General features: G+C 41.6%; 1 protein-coding gene across 1 annotated transcript in view; it reads right to left on the bottom strand.

Moving 5' to 3' along the window:
• PCLO (piccolo presynaptic cytomatrix protein) overlaps positions 1 to 21,003 on the bottom strand; it is a gene marked incomplete at its 5' end in the record, with an annotated part of 212,886 nt that overhangs the window by 54,450 nt on the left and 137,433 nt on the right. The window contains 4 exons of the mRNA XM_081006381.1: positions 1,302 to 1,369; positions 2,215 to 2,323; positions 16,216 to 16,341; positions 19,533 to 19,614. Coding sequence (XP_080862507.1) covers positions 1,302 to 1,369; positions 2,215 to 2,323; positions 16,216 to 16,341; positions 19,533 to 19,614 — 385 coding nt within the window. The remainder of the gene's footprint in view (positions 1 to 1,301; positions 1,370 to 2,214; positions 2,324 to 16,215; positions 16,342 to 19,532; positions 19,615 to 21,003) is intronic.

Below are 21,003 nucleotides of genomic sequence, written 5' to 3'. Positions count from 1 at the left end.
ATAAGGGAAATTACAGTTATAAATATGAAGAAGAGCTGCGGAAGGGCCATGGAAGTGACCCGAGGGCCTCGGACATAAGGTTACCGGGTTAGACTGATGGGAATAAGGACTGACAAATCCCGGAACCAGGAGGAAGGGACGTTGGATAAAGATTGGACTTGTCTATATCTTTCTTTTACTCTTTCTTTATTATCAGAATGTTTTATAAAGTTGATGAATGATAGAAAAATGTTGGAAGAAATTACCTGGCTTTAGTAAAGATGCATAAAGAATTATGAAAGAATATTATGATTATAAGAAGCTGGTAAGGTTAAGACTTAAGTTTTAAATTTTAAGGTTTATTTTATTATAGAAAGATAGGATTAAATTAGTCGAGGGTAATGTAATGATAGAATCTTATGAAACATGGAAAGGAAAGGATTTGCTGGGATAATTAATAATTAGAATACAAAGGAAGGGAGGAGGAGGAGGTCTACGAAAGTAGGTAATGACAGTTAAGGGTCTGAAAATAATGAACCTGTTTTATTTTTGTTCTTTATTCTTTTTTCTGTATTTTCTATTTTCTTGTATTTTTACTTTTTGTATTTTTTGTTTTTGTGTAACTTTTGTATCCTTTGAAATTTTAATAAATATCATCAAACATACTGAAATGCAATGCCCTTTCCCGCTTCCCCGCCCACCTCCTGAACCTTTCAGCACAAGCATTTTAGCTATGGATCTGCAAATCAGTTTCTTTCCCTTAAACCTGAGGATATTTGCATTTATTACAGTAAGAAGCATAACCCCCAAAGGGCTAGAAGGTCTCTAGCCCATTTTTTTGGTGTGATTTCTTGTGGGACATAATGATGACCAACTGTATGTGGGTCCCTTACTCCCCCACCCCCAATTCTCTATATTAAGCTCAAATACTCAAATTGAAGACCATCAGTTCTGATGTTTGCTCTAAAACCATTTGTTTGCCCATGTATCAAATGTATCAAAGGTTTAGTGAAATGAAATGGAAAAATATCAACACAGCCAATTTCAATTATCCAAAGAGCAATTTGTCATATCACTCCCAAACCAGAGCTGAAAAAAGTTTTAAAAGTCGGTGCAGGTTGTGCCATCTTCGTATCAGCATCAGCAAACAAATAGTCCATTCTCTGCATATTTGACCAAAGTTGTCATCCACTGAGAAGAAATGGGACATATTTGCTTCCATTTTTTGCTGCCTATTCAAAGGTACTTGACCGTGTGTTCTAAATGTACCAGAATCACAATTTGTGGCCTGTGTCACTGAAAAGCAAATTGTTTTTACCTACCAGTCTTTCCTGGCTCAAGCAAATCCAGATGTTGTGGATTCTCGGCATCTGACATCATGTTGAGATCCCTAAAGGAAGCCATAAGGAGCCTGAGACGAAAGGAACCCTTGGCCCACCCTCATTGCGGTATTAGAGTAGATAAATGAGACATGGATTATGGTGGAAAGCAGCTCCCAAGCATGACCCCTTTTTGGGCTGATACGTGTTTGTAACGCTATTCAAGTCGAAGAGCTGAGAAAAAGTTCTGTGGTGGATTTTTAAATGGAATAAATGCAGGTTTACACTGAAATACAACCACTTCCCACAATGTTCAGATGAGCTAGATGTATCATTTATTTACCTAACATTGTCACAACACTTTCACTCACAATGAGCTTTGAAACCAGCTATGTTTCATCTCCACAGCGGTCCTGGACATTATTCCTCCTTTCTTGCACTCATTAGGCCTGAATCATAGCAACTTACTATGACGGTACTGAAATTTGAATGCAGAATCCCCTTGTTTTATGCAGCACAAGCTCCCACTGCGCTTCCAGCAAAGGATTATTTGGTTTCACCCTTACATTTAAGCACTCACCCAAACTCATTTTGATTAACCTTTTCCAATCACAGAGAGAAATTCAACACACAGCCCCCCAGAAGACATCAAAGGGAGTCAACTGACCTGTTAACATCCATGGGAACTTGGCCATAAATTTCAATAGGCTGTGGATGGTACCTGAAAGTCTATATTTACTCTTCAGTTTATAGTAAGGAACAAAGAAATTCTCCTCTAATATGTGCACCAAGCTTCTTTCCTTTTTAGATATAAACGGTGCACAAAGTGTTTCACGGGTTCCACCTTAACAATTGTGAATAGAAAAGCCATGAAAAGCCAAAAATAATGGAAACAGAAAGATGAGGAAAAACTCACAGTCTTACACATATTTCTGCTTCCCCACTCTGCTGACTGATGATACTCTGGACTTCTTCATAGGTTTTGGCTGTCAAGGGAATGCCATTCCATTCCAGGACCTGCATCCCTGGGGGGGCAGAACAGGGTGAAACACAGTTATGCCACGGTCTGGATTATAGCCAGTATCTTGAACATATATAAAGCGAAAGGTCCAAATAGCAGTTCAGTGTAAGTCAGTTTCAATGGGTCTTTGAAACTTAACAAAACTTCAAAGCCTTTCCACTGCACACTGATAAAAGAACAGAAAGCAAAACCCAAGACCAACATGGTCTAACCCTAACCCTAACCCTAACCCTAACCTGTGTAGGTTAACATAGAATCAGTGGCGTAGCGTGGGGGGTTCAGGGGGGGCCGGCCGCACCGGGCGCAACATCTGGGGGGGGCGCACTCGCACTCGCAGCTCTCTGCCCCTACTAAAATCCACGGGTTAGGGGGTGCAAATTACTTGCCTTGCCCCGGGTGCTGACAACCCACGCTACGCCACTGCATAGAATGATCCAATGGGAAAACCGTGGAGCATTTGTACCTGAACAAACAAATTGAACAGGAAAGAGAGGAGGAGAGAGGAAACTGGGAGATGGAAGCTGGCATTCTTTAAGCTGCATTCTTGACATGCCCTCCTTGGGAAGAACTCGTTGAATGTAGAAAATTAGAATGTCATGGATAAAAAGAATAATCAGCTTAGCCTTCTCCCCAGTATGTTTTAAGGATTACAGCTAGATAATGAATGTGACAGACCCTCCAAGTGTCCCTATATTCCAGGGACATCCCTGATTTAGAGAAGCTGTCCCGGTTCCTGATTTGATCCCGGAATGTCCCACTTTTCCTTAGGATGTCCCTATTTTCATTGGAGAAATGTTGGAGGGTATGGAGTTATCCGACCCCAGAGCCATCTGAAGGCAACCCCATATAGGGAAGATTTTTTTTTTTAAAAAAGAAAATGTTTAATGTTTTATTATGTTTTTATATATGTTGGAAGCTGCCCAGAGTGGCTGGGATAACCCAGTAAGATGTGTGGGGTTTAAATAGTAAAATTATCTTTATAATAATAATAATTTATTATTTATACCCCACCCACCTGACTGGGCCTCCCCAACCACTCTGGGCGCCTTCCAACAAAATATTAAAACACAGTAATGCATCAAACATGAAAAACTTCCCTAAACAGGGGTGCCTTCAGATGTCTTCTCAAAGTCTGGTAGTTGTTGTTCTCTTTGACATCTAGTGGGAGGGCGTTCCACAGGGCAGGAATGGGATGTCTCTATTTTCATCAGAGAAATGTTGGAGAGTATGATGTGAACTGCTTTGAACACTTGAAAGTGCTATACACATTTATATCATTATTCTTTGAAAAACTGCACTAAGGAATTGGACTGCCTTATCTTATTCTTTGGACTTTGCCACAATGATTGGCCACCTATGCCCAATTTCTGTATTACAGAGTTGGAAGTATCAGGCCATTTTGTTTTGGAAGGCATTTTCAGTACCAAACCTCACCAAGACTATTTTTTATAACTAAATGAGACAATTTGCTTGGCTTTAGAAACACATCAGAAACTATGGTTTTAATGGAGAACTATCCCTGCTTGAACAGTTATTTACCAGCATGAGTCAAAGAATAGAAGCCTTGAGGCTACAAATGTAAAATGTCCTTTACAGGCCAATTTATACAGTAATAATAATCCTACAGTTCCAGTTTATCTCATGGGGCTTGTGCAGGAGAACTTTCCTGGTGAACTGTTCCTTAACTAGCTAATCAAAGTCAACATGCAAAACAACACCCCACTGCATTTACACAGCACAAAAGTGACATTTCCTTGATCTGGTTCCACTTACATGGACAAAACAGAATCATTTAATGGATCCCATGTTTATTTTGAGACCTGTGCACATGATAAATGGGAGAACAAAAATAAAATTATGTGATAAATTCTTAATAAGAAAATAAATGGAAAAAGCAGAATATTGTTTGAGGAAGACACAGGGAAAGCAAAATTGTGTACAAAATAAATTTAAAAATGAACTAATGAAAATGTTTGGCTGATATTCCCATATCTCCAACATACTGAGTTTTTAGGGTAATAAATTAAGTCAAATATTTAACACCACTCACACAGCAATGAACTTACAAAAAACAAGAAACAGTGGCTATGTGCGGAGTTAGTAAAGTACATTTAGATACAGAGGTGTCTTTTATAACTGAGCCTGTGCTTTCCTAAAATTAATTCTCTTAAAAGTCTTACTCAGATTTATAATATTGCTGAAGGCTGGAGACAATCACTGCCATGTTTATATACTGATTTGCAAGAGCTGATATACTTGGGGTATGCAGGAGAAACCCAGAATAGCTATTTTAGCCAGATAGAAAGGCCCCTCTCCACTTCTCTCATCACCACCATCTGAAATGGTGTCATTAGGAATTTAAGATAGCAAGTCAGGGCGTGGACCTGTGAAACACATGGTGTCCCACTGAAATCAATGGACTTAAAAGGGTTTAACTTTGTCCGGCGTGTGCCTCATGTGCGTTTCTTTGCCCCAGGTTTTCTTTAGCTCTGGAGCTTTTTGATAGTTTAAAATAAACCAATGGAAGTCAAGGTGTTAATGTTATTTTTGGCTACTTCTTGAGCATGAATCACGCAGGAGCTCATTATTGCTGCAGACACCTTAACTTCCTCTCTAATTCATCATTTGTGTCCGCAGTGAACATTTTCCATTATTGCAACAATTAATGTACTTGTTAAGATGGACAATCTGTTCCCTGTAATAAAAATTGCCTGCTTGGATCAGACACTGCCTCGTGGACATTTTCTGCTGCATCAGGCTGAAAGAATTGGAAAATTAGACAGCTGGGGGGAAGGATTCAAAGGTAACAGCCCCCATTAGGATCGCATACCCCCAAAGGTTCCTAATAGAAGGCTACCGTGGGCCTTGACACTGGGAACACGAGCAAACAAGACCCAGAAGGAGAGCTGTTACCCAATTAAAGAAATCTTGGTCTAGTCATCGTTGTGTGTTTTAATCAACTGGTTCATTAAATCTGCATGCATTAGCATTGCAATAAAAACAGTAGGAATGTAGGAAGCTGCCTAACACTGTATTAGTATCATTCATCCAGCCCGGCATTGTCTCTATGGACTGGCAGCGGTTTTCCAGGTCCTTGGGTCAAAATCTTCTGCACCACCTGCTCCCTCATCCTTTCAACTGGAAGTGTCAGGAACCGGACAAAAGCTCCCTGAGGTGCGCATGGACAGAAATGGAGCCCAAACCAAGAAATGAGAAGGAGATACCATTGTGAATCTTCAGGTTTGCAGAAGTACAATGTAAATCACAGAGTACTGAATGGCAGTTGGGAGAAAATAATTCAACCCTTGGAAGGGGTCCAATGCGAGCTCCTTATAGCTTGCGGAAAGTGTGGGAAACTGCTTCCACAAACTGCTTCTCTATCCACACCTCTTGCTATGCTCATGTTTGTATGCATTAAGTTACCTAGAGGAGCTAGAAATGATTTGTAAATTCTGATAGATATGCCACAAATTCCCTTTAGTGAAAATCCAGGATATTAATGCTTTTTTGTGTGGTTTTTTTAAAAAATATATATAGATATACTAGAAATCAACACTTTAGCATTGGATATGCAAGCTCATATTTGGGGCAGGTCTTTCCTATGTCCTCCTGAGCCTAGTTTCAGATCATAATATGCAAACATATCACCCAATAGAGATTCAATGCCCTTTGCAATCTTCAACATGAAGCCAAGTGCAGACCATAATTTTCATCTGTGTCCCCCAATGGAGCATTTACTTCTTACATATTTGTTCATCAAAACTTTCAGAGGTTTTAAATTGAGCGATACTTACGTACGTGCTCAGATTGTACATCCAATTACTTATAAAACAGAAATACACACATATGCAATAATAATGTAGAGCTGCACGGAAATACAAGCCAATGCATGAAGAACCACAACAAACATGGGGGTAACTAGTGGAAATCAAGGGACAGATCACAACCATCTCTAATTCCATGGACGTGTTATTGATGTTCAGTTTGCAAACTGAACCTTTATAGGTTATATCATGAAAGCATGACAAGCTGCTCGCTAGCAATCTAGGCCACTTTTCTACCCTTAAATGCTTTTTTCACACTTCCTTTCACACACTATACTGATGTTATTTAAAGCAGAGTCAACAAAATTCAGCATTTACAGTCAGCATTCTCAGTTTTGTACCAAAACGAAACCATAGCCACAACAGGTTTTTCATTAAGTAAGGAACTGATAAACACATACGAAAACAAAATGTGAATTACTGTAAGCAAATCAGTTTTTCAATTGCCTGCCATAATATGGGAAAAGAAAAGACCAGACCAGAAGATCCCTGGCCTTCAAAAGATTACATTTCCCAGGGCTTCCTGGGAAGAGGGACTAAATATGAAACCCATTTAGGTTTGGGGATGTGAATATGCCCAATCACGGGTCAATAAGATGCCCCTGAGAAGCTTATAAAAAGGGTGCAATGTATAAATTCATCAGATATTTGTTTCCACAGCATGTGATAATCCAGGGGTGGGGAACCGTTCTGGATTTCACAGGATAATTTTCTATCTTCCCCCAGCCCCAAGGGCATACTTTGACAGATGGGCAGGACCACTCACCTGCCAGTCATCTGATGTCATAACAATGCCTGGTGATTGCTTTCATCTATCCAGAATTAACCTTTAGGGTCTTTCCCATGCCACTGGAATAACTTAGGCTGCACAGCACTGACATTTTGAACTTCTAGACTGGTAGAAATTAAGGGCCACTGAGAATACTCATTTCAGATCTAATGAACATCTCCTTAGGAAAAAGTTGTAGTATTTTAATCAGGAGCCTCATAAATCCAGAGTTCTCTGTAGCTGTTTCAACATCTATTTTATTCAAGTGGCGACCTGCTGTTCCGTGGGCATATCACCATAAAGCTCTCTGCAGAAATAATTTTGTTGTTCCTTGGAGTACTTCTGAGTTATAATCAGAATATAAAATAAGAATTAATTATTATTCTCTTGGGGAATCTCTGTCACCACTCCAATTCATTTCCTCCTTTAAAAAAACTTTAAGCATCTTCTACCTACCGTATAAGGGGAAAAAAGTGAGTCGTTTATTTTAAAATTGCACAAGACAACTAATATCAGGCCCTATTTAAAGAAGATGAGACTCTGGTATTTGACATAGATGTCTTGAAGCAATATGAAAATGCAAAGCAGTTGTTGATTTATGAAAAAATTGACAGTGTTGAGGCAGCTGATGCAAAAGATTGCTGTTCTTGTCTTTTGGGTAATGACAGTTTATTTTCCTCAGATTCTCTTTGCCCAGCCCACCCTCCCACTAAAACTTTCCCATCTTTCAGAATAAGCGCCTAGGATGCTTTCTCCTTTATTTTCACAGAAGCTATGGTCCGGTTCAATGATAAAAAAGGTTCTGCTCACCCCCATTAGGACAGCTATAAGATGTTACAGGATTTGAAATGGAAGAGTGGGGATTGTGGGATAACCAACATGCTCAAGTCTGATTAATGCATGAAGGGGTTAATGCCATAGAGTAAGCTGTCCTGCCAGGCTTAGCTAGGTCACTACCCCTCACCTTGAGAGGAAGGTAACCAAGACTTTTGTTCATTCTCTGTCTACCTGAGAAGCTCAGTGTGTAAAGAGGTCTGAGCTGGTTGCTCTAAGCTCTGACCACATGACTTTAACAAGCCTCTTTTGAGTTCCTATTCCAACATCTTAGGAGCATTCACCACTGTAGCTAAGCCAAGTTTTAGTGCCTGCACAACTTTTTCTGAATGCTGCATCAAAAAGCACATGAACTTGACCTTTGGAGAGAGTAAAGTAAACCATTTTTAACATACCAAATGTGTGGTTTTTTTCTATGCTAAGGGAAGAGGGAAGTTTTGGAACTGAAAACGAAGTCAGTTTTAGATAATAGCACACATCTCAATCATCCGGTGAGTTGTTATACTTAGAAAATATGATGCAGCTTTCCCACAAATGTCTTGATTTATTTCCTCCATCAGCTTCAGATATACTTTATCTAATTCTGTGGAACTAATTTTCCTTACCAAAACCGCAGCAGAGATAACAATAGGATCCATAATAGGGAACAGCTGAAGGCATTAAATAAAAATTTGCTTTTAATCTGGAATTTAACATATTTGTTAATACATTGATTTACATAAGCTGTTAATTTCATAGTATTCTTTAATGGCTTTTTATAACAGAAAACTTCCCATTTTCTAGTTCCATCTGTCGAGTACTAGCCTTTTAGAAGGAGAAGAATTATTGTATCAGCACAGGCATGACTCTCCATCCTCTACAACGAAACTTTTATATGCTCCCAAGAAGAATGCAGGGAGATCTCAAGTCCCATTAATATCCATAGACTTAAGTGCCTTTAAATAACCTTTGAGATGTAAAATATGGATAAAATGGATTGAGAAAGACTTCAGAAATAATGAAGAATAACTCTTTCACAAGTTCCAGTCCATCAGAGGAGGACAGAAGCATACCACCCAACAGTCCCGCTTTGAGTGGGACATCCCGGATTCACAAAAGTCACCCTGCCTTCTGTTTGAAATCCCGGATGCCCCGCTTCTGCCACCTTGCCTCCTTCTCTTCCTCCGCCATGGCCTACTGCCCCACCACTGCACTCCCAGAAATGGGTGCAGCATATCTGTAAGGAGTGCGGAGACTGGGCTGGTGGGGGGCAAGGAAGAGCACAGAGATTGGGTGGGAGGGATGGTGCAGGAGGAGTGTCCCGCAATGCCTTCCTAAAATGGACAGTATGTAGAAGTCCTGGGCCCTATTCAGGGTCTTCACACACAGCACAGCTGGCTTGCTGTTATTTCGTGGCAAGACCCTCGCCGACCCCCCATTAGGATACATAAATTCACACGGACACGGATATTTTGTTTAAGGTTTTTGGGCAAAAAATTGGCCACAACTTTATTGATTACAGGAATGAGAGCTTAGGCAAGACTATATCTGACTCCTGTCCCCTTTGCAGGAAGTCTGTAAGGGTAAACCACCCAAAGGGAAACTGCTTTGGGGGAGCCTGCCTGCATCTCCCCTGGTGTCCCCAGAGGCCTGGCATGGCCCTCACCCTTCAAGCGGACTTCGGACAGGCCCCAGCTTCCTTTAACGGAATATCCTTGAAACTGGAGGGGCAGGCGATGGCTGACCTCCCCTCCCCCATTCACCATAAGCCAATGCCTAACCGTCAAACCTTACAAAGTTGTGACGATTGCTAAGAGGTAGGCAAAAAACAAGTGACCCGTGCCAATTTGCCAAATGGAAAAATTCCTACCCAGCCCCCGACTCAAGCCGGGCAACCAGTCAAAGGCCAAAGCACGGCCAAAGGATCTAAATTAAAGGGAGGGTGGGCGGGTGTTTGGCAGCGTGAAGCAGGAGCCTGGCACACGTCGCGCTGCTGCTTTTATACTTTCCCCCACTATCACCCCATGACATGATCGGGCAATAGCCCTGGCTGATTGTGGTGCAACCCCGGCGTGAGGGCGATAGCTCCCCCCACGCCAGGGTGGGGGGAACCAGGTTGAGAGCCTGCCCGCAACCAGGACCATCTATTAAGATGATCCCATTTGTAAAAAGTGAATTACACAAAAGAGGTGCCCTCCAAAACTATGAAGCCCAGGGTCTCGTATTTCCTAACCGTACCACTGTCAAGTTTTGTCGGCTTCTCACAGACATTCCTCACTTAAGACCTTGGGAGTGAGAAACATTGGTTCAGCCATTCTACTTGGAGCTGCCACCTTTTAAACAGAGCAGTTAGGGACAGGCCCACCATTCACCACAACAGTGGCATGAAATGGTTGTTTGGATGCAGTGAAATCCTGTACATAAACATGTTCCACTGCGACAAACGGGCTTTACTCCCATGCACGTGTAAAATGTGCAAAAGATTGCAGTGCCAGCCTCATAAATATCATTTATTTAATTATGGAAGAGGAAGTTGGCACACGGGTCCCTAAATGCCTCTTTTAAACATAAACATATTCCGTTGCAGTTTCAGGAATTTTCCTCTTTGGCAAGGTTGATGATGACGCTGATCACACTAAAGCAGTAGTACTGATCATTTTAGGCTGTCAAAAAGACAAAGCTATAATTTCTGATTCATCATTCATGTGAAATTATTTGTTCCCCATTAGGATTCCATTTGTTATGAGGAATAAGTCACAGAACAGCCTACCTATGTGTTTTCCTTACCATGGACAGAAGCCCCAAGAGATGAAAAATCCCTAAAGTCACGACCTGTTGTGGCTGCTTAGTCTGCTGCTCTCCATTCTTATGCTAGTTCATCTTTAAACAAAAGAGCCCTCCAAACAGAGGGCTGCTTCATACAGAGGACTATTATCTAACAGCCCTTCAAAGGGAGGACTGTCATCTGAAACATAGGACACATTGTCTGCAAGACAGAGGGCTTGTCCACACCTACCTTTCCTCTGCTCTTTCCAGACACTTCAAAGCTCCATGTCTGAGTGCCCTTTTTGTTGCTTTGGAGCTTTCCCTGCAAAAACCTGCTCTTCAAAGCTCAATCGGAGCAAATGGCATTCTGTGGAAAACCTGAATTGATGTTTGCTCTGACTGAGCCCTAAAGAGTGGGCTTTTGCAGGAAAGCTCTGGGGCAATATATAAAGAAGCAAATAAAGCAAAAACCTGCTTGGACACAGAGCTTTTAGGTGTGGACCTGAGCCTTGAAAGAGTAGGACAAAAGGTAAATGAAGATGAGCCCAAACTGGATATGAAAAGTTGCTCCTCTCCCCTCTTCTTGGAAACTCTGGAGAGAATAGGCCACGTCCAAGTGTGCCCAGTTTAACACAACTCCTCCTGTTTTCTGGACATCTGTTAGAGAGGAGGAAAGGGTTATCAAAGAACCAAAGAACTGTAGAGTTGGAAGGGACCGCGAGGGTTGTCTAGTCTAACCCCCTGCAATGCAGGATTTCTAAATCTAAATATAGCCATCATATTGTATTTATATGAGAATAAATACTACTTTACTGGAATGTTAATACTGCACCCCTTAACAGCTGTATCAATTAATTAAAACTTACAGCTGAATGCAAGAGCAGTTTTCAGACTCCTTCTGGGGGGATTTTAGAGCGAGAGAATGTTTTTCCCGTGACTATAATGCAATCTGCTTTGGGGCTGGAGACTTAGCTGGATAACCATCAGATTCTTCTGGGAGTCATATTCATGCCTGCGCTTCAGAGATATTTCGACGGGTGGCTCTTCCCTGGTTGTACACAGAGAAGGAGAGCAGGGAAAGTGAGCAAAGGCAGCTCTATAAATCACTAAGACAAATACTGGGAGATTAGAGCAGAGCTAATTCCTCCCTGTCCCATTCTAGTACAGTCATAAATTAAGCCAGCCAAATGACAAAATGAAAACTGAGGGTGAGAGAAAGGATATGGTGCAAATAATAAACCGGCTAAAATTTTGCCTGATACTCATCTGAAGAATATGTGACCCACCGAGCCAAATACAACCTGCCAGTTGCGTATTGTGGCTTGCCAAGCTGACCCTCACATCGAGGGCTGCCCTATGTGGCTGATGGGGCTGTGGCAGAGATCAGGGGCTACCAAACACATGGCTGAAGAAGATTATTCCTACCATATGAAACTCCATCACTTTTCAGTCTTGCTGGGAAAATCAAACAACTACGCAGCTCATTTTGTGACTGTTAACCAGTAATTGCTGGGAAATTCAGCTCTGGAACACCAAGGCATAACATTACAAAACTGCACACACAGCTAGATTTCCCACCTAGTAATATCTTTTGATGCATGCATTTGCCAGTCAGTGATCAATTTGAGCCAGGGCTCACTTCTTTTTTTTTAAAAAAAAATATTTTTATTAAAGATTTCTTGGTTTACAAAAGTATGTGCAATGTCTCTTTTTTCAAGTTACAGTTTCTGCAGATCAGTTTCATTTCTTGAGACATTAGTGTTACTTTAGGAAGAAAAGGGGGAAAGAGGTGGAGGGGAGAATGGTGGGTGGGGTGGGGTGGGGTGGCGATGTTTCTATTTTACCTGATGTATGTGTGGGGTTTTGTGTCAGTGTCGCTTGTGCAGGTTCTCTTTGCTATTCACTTGTGTTCCTTTAGTGGTGAGAGAGGTTGGGGTTGGCCTAGGGTGTGGTTGTTCGTTTGTGATTGGCTGTGGTGAACTTTGTTTTCATGTGTGAGTGGGGTTGGCGGATGTTTTGGATCAGGTTAGCCATATTGATTTGTATGCTGTTGGTGGATTCTTGTCACTGTCTTGTGGGGCTGTGTATGTGATAAAGGGGAGCCATACCGGGGTGAAGGCGTCTTCTTCTGTTTGTCCCCGTGTCAGTTTCAGTTTATGGTTAATTTTTCTAGTAGGGCTGTTTCCCATCCTATTTGGTACCATTGGTCCATGCTTACTCCTGACTGGTCTCTCCAGTGTTTGGCTATGATGTTTCTGGTTGCTGAGAGTAGGTGGGTTATGAGTTCTTTGTGGTGTAAATGGGCATTATTGTCTTGGAAGATGTTCAGTAGGGCCAGTTCTGGGGTGACTTCTAATACTTGCTTAATTATTTTGCATATTTCTTTTATGGCTGTTGGCCAGAATAGTTGGATTTTGGGGCATTCCCACCACATGTGGAGGTATGTGCCCGTGGAGGTGCACCCTCTCCAGCATTTTGGTGAGGTTCCTGGGTGTATTAGTGCTAGCTTCCTTGGTGTTAGGTACCACCTGTAGGTGAGTTTTAGAGTGAATTCTTTCCTTTTTGTTGATATGGATTTAAAGGGGGGTTTAGAAGCCAGGGCTCACTTGAACGCAGCCTTGAAACTCGTTAAAAAGTGTGAAGGCTCCATCCTGAGATCTGCAGCAATATACAATATAAGGCTTCTAAGGGCTCATCCACACTTTTGTTTGTCCTGTGATTTCCAGGCACGGGTCCAACAGGTTGTACTTTTGTCCTGCCACTTTCCCTGGGAAAACCCACAGCTTTACTGCTGAATCGGCACAAATGTCAGTCGGGTTGACCGACTGATGCCTGTGGACTGACGTTTGATTCAGTTTAGCAGTAAAACTGTGGGTTTTCCTGGGGAAAGCGGCAGGACAAAAGAAAAAGCTCTCAGACCCGACATGCAGGAGAGCCTTTCTTTAGCCAGAGAATGGGCAAAACAATGTTTTGGCTGGTACAAAAAACCTGTAATTTTATACTGACAGACCAACAAGCCATTTGAGTCTGTTCATCATTAGCAACAGCCTCCCAAAATGTTGCTGAAAATAACAATGAAGCATAAAGCAACAAACTGTACTGATTTCTGAATTTTCTCTTTCTGCAATATTTTCATTTCCTTCTGACTTCACTATTTGCACACACACATACCATGTAAATTATTATCTATAATTCTGGATGACCTCATGCACCTTGTGAAGTTTATGCACAATGCATTTGTCCTTCAAGTGCCACAAGAATCCTTGTTGCTTTAGATGCAAGAGACTAAAAGGGCTACCTATCCTCTTGAAATAGTTCTACTGGCAAATATCAAGATGTTCCGATCTTTTAAAGCCACATGCCTCATCAAACAGTTTGTATTAATCTACTGCAAGATGTCTCTGACTGACCGATTCTTAAAATATGGATGAAAAGAGTATAGATATTTCACCCTTAAGACTAGACTCTGTCACAGTAGCTTGCAATGTATTATATTTTCCACCAAGACCAGCACACTATTAATAGAATACAATGCTCTAAGAACTTTGAAAGTATCAAAGAAACAGTCTCTTTGATAAAAGGAATATTTTTGGAACCATGAAGAACTAAAAGTATGCAATGACCCTCTAAGATATAATAATAAAAAATCCTTAAAGATACTCTGAGCTAGAACCTCCAGATTTTGCTAGCACATTGGATTCAATTGCCCCTTAATAGCCAAAAGCCCCACACAGCTCAGTGGTAATAGATAGTTATAATATCACTTTTAGCAGAGACAATTAGCTGCTAGGGGGAGATGAGGCCAACCCAGAAAAATAATTGGAGGAGAAAATTGGAGGAGAAAATAATAAAATTATATACCAATAACAAAATGGCAAAACAATCCCTTCCACCTTTCTCTGCTTATCTCCTGAGAAGCCTTTAAAAGTTGGCTGCACATGGCTTCTTTTCACATGGCACATGTAATATGTGGCCAGCCTATAGTCCCTTTCATTGCTTACAGTCAGAGCAAGTTCTCAGCTGTCAACCTTTGCCATGACACCTATTCCTTTATTTTCATACCCAGCTTTTTGAGCAACTTCCTCTACAAAGCAGCTTGCAATCAACAAAGAACAACTCCACTGACAATAAAATAGGAAAATACAACTAAACAATATACCAGCATAATAGTGTGGACTACAGAAATAGAATATAAAGCAGAATACAGGTCATAAAAGCAGTATTAAGGCATAAAATCCAGCAAGAACTAAACATCAATTATATACCAATAATAAAACCTTGATTCTAGTTTGGGAGAAAGTTGGCACCTTTCATCAGAGGTGTCACATGTTGCCCATACATAGCTTGCCCCAGAAAGCAACTGTGCAGCAGCATTTTGTGTTAGCTTTAGCTTACATATCAAATTCAAGGGCAATTCCCTGTGAAGTTCATTACAGTAATCAAATCTAGAGGTTTCAATACATGGACCACTGTTGCCAAGCTATCCCTGCCCACGAATGGTTGCAGCTGATGTAACAGCAAAAGCTGGTAAAAGGCAGTCCTAGACACACAAGACAAATCAACATCCTGTGACAACAGTGGATCAAGGAGTAGCCCCAAGCTATGTACCTGTTCTTTCAGAGGGACTGTAGCCCATCCAGAACCAGGAACCCACAAAACTTCTGTCTTGGGATTCAGGTCCAGCTTGTTGACTCTTATCCCCCCTATTAATGAGTCCAGAAGCTCGTGATCCAGATGTTGCAGAGGAATGGAGCTGTATGCTAAATCTCCCAGTGAACAATCTGCATGGCTTCGTAGACAGATGATGAATAGCTCTGGGGACAAAACAGTGCCCCATGGCACCCCACAGAACAACTCCCAAGGGGCAGAAAGGAAGCCACCCAATGTTACTTTCTGGAATCGCTCTGTAGGTAAGAGCAGAATGACACAGGGCCTCCCATGCCTAACTCACAAAGCCGATCCCATAGAGTAGCATGGCCAATGATATCAAAGGCCACAGAGAGATCAAGGAAAATCAGCAGGGGTGCTGAGAGCTGCAGGTATAGGGCAGTATAGAAATTTTAATAATATTAATAATATTAATAATAATAATAATAATAATGTTAGCAACAGGGTGCAGCTGTCAATAACTATTGGATCCAGGGTGGCCTTCCTTAGAAAAGGCAGTGGGGACCACCCCATCACATAAAGAGATTTTAGCCATGTCCTGGACCCACCCAGAGGGACCCCCACTCAGTTAGAGAGGGACTGATTTCCCATGATTCATTTATCTCCTTAGCTCTTTGTGTTTTGGACTTCATTGTGGTGATCTTGCTGTTTTAACCATTTAATACTTATTTATTATTCTACAACCTTATATCAAATCTCCCGCCCCTCTCTCTCATACAACAAAATACAATTAAAAGCATAATCTGGTCATACACCAGTTCCCAACAACTGAAACCTCTCTTCTGCAACTCCATCAATATAATCACCACCAAAATGGTGAACTAACAAGCAGCAGGAGAAAAAACTGAGCACTCAAATGCCTCTGCCGGCTGCCAAAAATTAGTACTCTTGACACCAGGCAGGCCTCTCTGGGGAGAGCCTTCCATCCCATAGTTGAGGAACGACTAGGTCCCCTGTCTTGTATTTCCCAGGACTCCCTCTGTTTCGCCTCAAGGCTAAGTGATCTCTGCACACATTTCCTGAATAGCTTTGAACAAGACAGGGTAAGTTCTTTACCTTCTACAAGTTTCCCTGTTTGCTCAGCACTTCCACCAGGCAGGATCTTAGCAATGTAAGCACCAATTTCTCCATTGATTCCAGGAATTTCTTTCCCTCCTACAACTCGGATCCCAAGTCCATTGCCTGCATCCAGGAGGGAAAAAAGCACACACATATTAAAAATGTATAGAAAAAAGGCAGCAGTAGCGATCAATATTTCTCTATTTTCATTTTTACTTGCTGGTTTTCTACTAAAGTACTCAAATATATGTAAAACACAAACAATAATATAAATAACACAGTAAAATAGTAAATACCATTAAATAACTAGTTTTTCCCTATTTTGTACAAGAACTAATACACACACTACACTTGACCTTAGCCAAAAGACCGATAAGTGATGCAAGAATTAATATGATCTGTCAGCTCACTGATGTAAGAAAACCGAAGTTTGTTTTGCTGTGTAATCCCTTGTCTATTCAGGAGATATCATTATTAGTTATTGCCCATGATCATACAAAGTGAACTACAGAAAGTGGTTGATGTCAAGAAGGTGAGATGCCAAACCAAGACGAGCTTTTAATTTGCTTGCGAGCCATGGCTTTTTTTTTTTTAAAAAAAAAAGCTTCATAAAAGTTGAGCAAAAGAACGTCAAAGCCCTGAATATTCCCAGAAAGCAGAATAAAATTTCACCGATCTCTCATCTGAGCAAAATTGGTAATGGTAGTTTTATTCCAGTAAAGAGATTAAGAAATCTAAGTACTAATATGATAGCAATTAATGCATGCTTAATGTAGACCGCAATCTTTATAATTTATATATTCCTAATATTTTTTTTTGGGGGGGGGGGTTAGGTGTGTGTGTGGGGGAATTCCTGAGATAAAAGCCAGAATCACAAATGTGATTACAGTATCAAGTCATAAAAGGCTAATTGCTCAGTGCTGTCTTCCAGCATTAACTGCACATGCTTGCAGTCGTTTAAGTTATTTTCCGTTTTTATCGGCGTACAATGTCTCCCTCCCTCCCTCTCCCCCCCCCCTCTCTCTCTCACACACACACACACACACACTGTGGAAGGCAGGGCAGTGGCTGGAAACCACAGGAGGAGAGAATGCTCTTGTGCTCAGGTCTGGCTTCTGGGCTTCCCATAGGTGCCTGGATGGCAACTGAGAGAACAGGAGAGTGGAACAGATGGGCCTTTGGCCTGATCTAGCAGAGCTTATCTTAAATTAGACCTCCATGTAAATGGGCCTTTTGGTGACGAGCTCATTTTACATGGTAAGCAAAGTGTGAGCACACCCACGAAGTTGTTGCACATACTGTCTGCATCCATTTGAGCTCAACACACTTGCAAACCTCCTCCAGACCCTCCTGCGCTCACACATGGGCCCAAAACGCTTCTCCTCCTCCTCCACCGTCTCCCCCTGTTCTGTCACGAATGAGGATATTTTGCTGACAAATGTGTTCAAGTGACATTTATGGTAGTAACCAAATATGATATGTCTTGTGCGATTAAATGTTCTGTGAAGTTGTTGGCCTCCGTCTGTCTCGGGGGACAATGGAGGAGTGCGCCTTCGGGGGTGAAGTCAAACTGTTGGGAGAGTTCTGGCTCCTGCTGTGGCTGTAGAGGCTGATAGGGGAGAGACATGTTTTGTTGCAGCTGGGGCAGAAGAAGGTTTCCGGTGGTTCTGGAAAAAGGAAATTCCCATGATAAACTACCTTCAGGTATATATACTGGGAGAGTGATCCTTAGTGTGAGAAGAGAGGTGTGAGAAGTAGCCAAAAATGTCTGAATTTGAATTTCCATACCTAAGTGCAGATTTCTTATTTCTATTATTTTCTCCCTCTCTTCAGAGAGTTGATTGTTATGCTAGAAAACCAGTCAGCAATAAGCAAGAGGCTCAATGAATTCCACAGGAAATCTTCTTAAAACTCTGACCTCCTGATTATCATGAAACTTCTTGTTGGAAGAACAACATTTCAAAGGGAATTTTATACATTTAGATAAAATCCTTTCAAGTTGCTTCAAAGCTTGAGGAATGGCAATTAATTGAGCATGTTTTTAACTGAGCTCCGAATTTGATCTCCAGCAACACATTACCATAGGCAAATAATTTCATAGGAAACAAAAAATAACTAGCATTTAAACTTAATTCACATGTTTCAATACACAAAGAACAGAATTGGTTGTTCTGTCCTACTCCTTAGTGTATACGCATCATCATCATCATTATTTAGTTTTACAGTGCACTTAAATAACATATTAAGGTTTTTTTCCAAGAAACTCTAATATATGCAAATCATATAAATCATCTGAAATTTCATTTGAACATGTTTGGTTTGAGCTCTTTTCTTTCAGAAGAACTGCACCCCACCAGCTTATGTAAAAACAACAACATTCTGTTGAAGGGCTTGGTTCAGAGGCATAAACTCTTGAGGTGTTAGTTTATTCACTTTGCATTTTTGTTGTTTATACGTACAAAAAATATGCAGAAATGACAAACCTCCATGAAATAAAGGAGGGGTGTGTGTGTGTGTGTGTGTGTGTGTGTGTGTGTGTGTATACAGAAGAAGGGACTCTCCCAGTGGAGGCGGGAGCTGCAGCAATAGTCTTCCAGCTGTGGCGCCCAGACCTATGTGGAGGGAGAGGGCAGCCCAATGCAGTTGCCGGGGGGGGGGGCTAAGCTGGGCAGGGGGCTCTGCCTTGACAATAGGGAGGCTTAAAACATCCAGTCAACAGAAAAGAGGGAATGGAGACAAATTGATATATATACACAGACAAACAGCCATTTGCATGTCCCCCAGAAGCATGGTTCTTAAAGTATTTATTTCTCTATTTATTTACATAGTGTTTAACTTATTTTTTAATAAAGCACTGTTGCACCTAACCAATGTCTGTAACTCCCCTTGTTCTAGGTGCATTTTGCAACAGGGGATTTCATTAGGGCAAGCAGTTTCTGAGCTCTGGGCGCAGTACTGTGCCTAAGATTTCAGATTAAAAAACTGCAGTGTGGAAGGAAAGGAGGACCTTTTTTTGCCACCCCCCCACTTCCAGCTACTCTCTGAAGACTAGAGAAAAGACCCTTTTAAGAATATTAGGGTGGTGGGCAGGGGAAGAACCCATATCCTAGGTTTAAGGTGCCATTTAGCTCCTCACTTTCACATCTCAGTTTCTAACACTGCATCTAACATGTATCATGTTCTGTTCTCATTGAGTGTTGCTACTTATCCAAGATGAACAACTGCTTACTATATGATGGACAGTCACCTCATACTTCATTTGCATGCCATATAATCCATATTCTTGTGAAGCCAGATGCTCTTGCTTGCTTTACCTGAAACAGAGTGGTCCTTTGGGTCCCTCGGCAATTTCAGCCTTGCATGGGGAAAGATGTATTGAATAGGCTTCCCAATAATCTATGGAATATAAAGTGTGCAGGCTGATTAAAGACAGAACATGCTTGTTTCACATTGACTTATCAGTTAAACAAAAATCTAGTAAACGTGCTATTTTTGGAATCTCTCCCTCTCTCTCACCCCACAGCAAGATATCCTGATTTTAGTTCCTGAGTTTGGTTCCTCCATGACATGCAGGAATGTGGAAGCAGGGCACTCCCATGAGGAGAAGGCCAGCAACAGAGATGCCATGGACCAGTGAGGCACCAAGCACCACAAGCCAGGCTGCTCTTTTCACTTGCATAGCTGGGTCAACCAAGGTCAATTCTAACCAACCATATTCTGCCACCTCATGATGATTTTTGTAAGCACCCCAAACTGAGATCCTGGCTTCTGTGAAGGGCTCTGTTCCTATATATAGTGGTGCCTCGCAAGACGAAATTAATCCGTTCCACGAGTCTCTTCGTCTTGCGGTTTTTTCCTCTTGCGAAGCACGGCTATTAGCGGCTATTAGCGGCTTAGCGGCTATTAACTGCTTAGCGGCTTTAAGAAAAAGGAAACAAACTCGCAAGAACTCGCAAGACGTTTCGTCTTGCGGAACGACTCAAAAAACGCAAAACCCTTTCGTCTAGAGAGTTTTTCATCTTGCAAGGCATTCGTCTTGCGGGGCACCACTGTAAGTGTAACATTTCTCCCATGTCAGTATCACTGCTTCCCTGTTTGCTTCAGGACTTGACTCAAAATTCTGATGTTGACCTTTAAAGCCCTAAGCCATGGATAGGAAAACTAAGGCTTGAGGGCCAGATCCAGCCCAATCGCCTTCTCAATCCGGCCCACGGACAGTCTGCAAATCAGCGTGTTTTTACATGAGTAGAATGTGTCCTTTTATTTAAAATGCACCTCTGGGTTATTTGTGGGGCATAGGAATTTGTTCATTCCCCCCACAATATAGTCCAGCCCCCCACAAGGTCTGAGGGACAGTGGCCTGGCCCCCTGCTGAAAACGTTTGCTGACCCCTGCCCTAAGCGGCTAGGGCCATGATATCTGAAGTATTGCTTCATCCCATATGACTCCACCTGCCCTTAGATACATCTTGCCCTTAATGAATAAGCAGGTGGGTATGTGGCTCAGGGGATTTTTTGCTGCTACATTCAAGCTTTGGGGTATAAATTGCCCACACAAGGTTCATTTCATCCAAGCCAAAAAAAATGCCCCAGAATCTCTGCTATTTGTGTTTACACATCTGGAGTGATTTAATAATGAAGCACATGAAAAATCACAATAGAAATAAAACTCAAGGGAGTATTTAGGGGAATATTTACAAAAAAATTTTTAAAAAATCTTAAATATAAATCCCAGGTAGGGGTTGCCTTCTGACCAGCAGTTGACATTACAAAGTTTATGGGAAGG

The sequence above is a fragment of the Podarcis pityusensis genome, assembly GCF_964106645.2.
Source record: "Podarcis pityusensis genome assembly, chromosome: 5".
NCBI lineage: Eukaryota > Metazoa > Chordata > Lepidosauria > Squamata > Lacertidae > Podarcis > Podarcis pityusensis.
The sequence above is the reverse complement of the archived record's forward strand: the minus strand, read 5'-3'. Positions and strand labels throughout refer to the sequence as shown.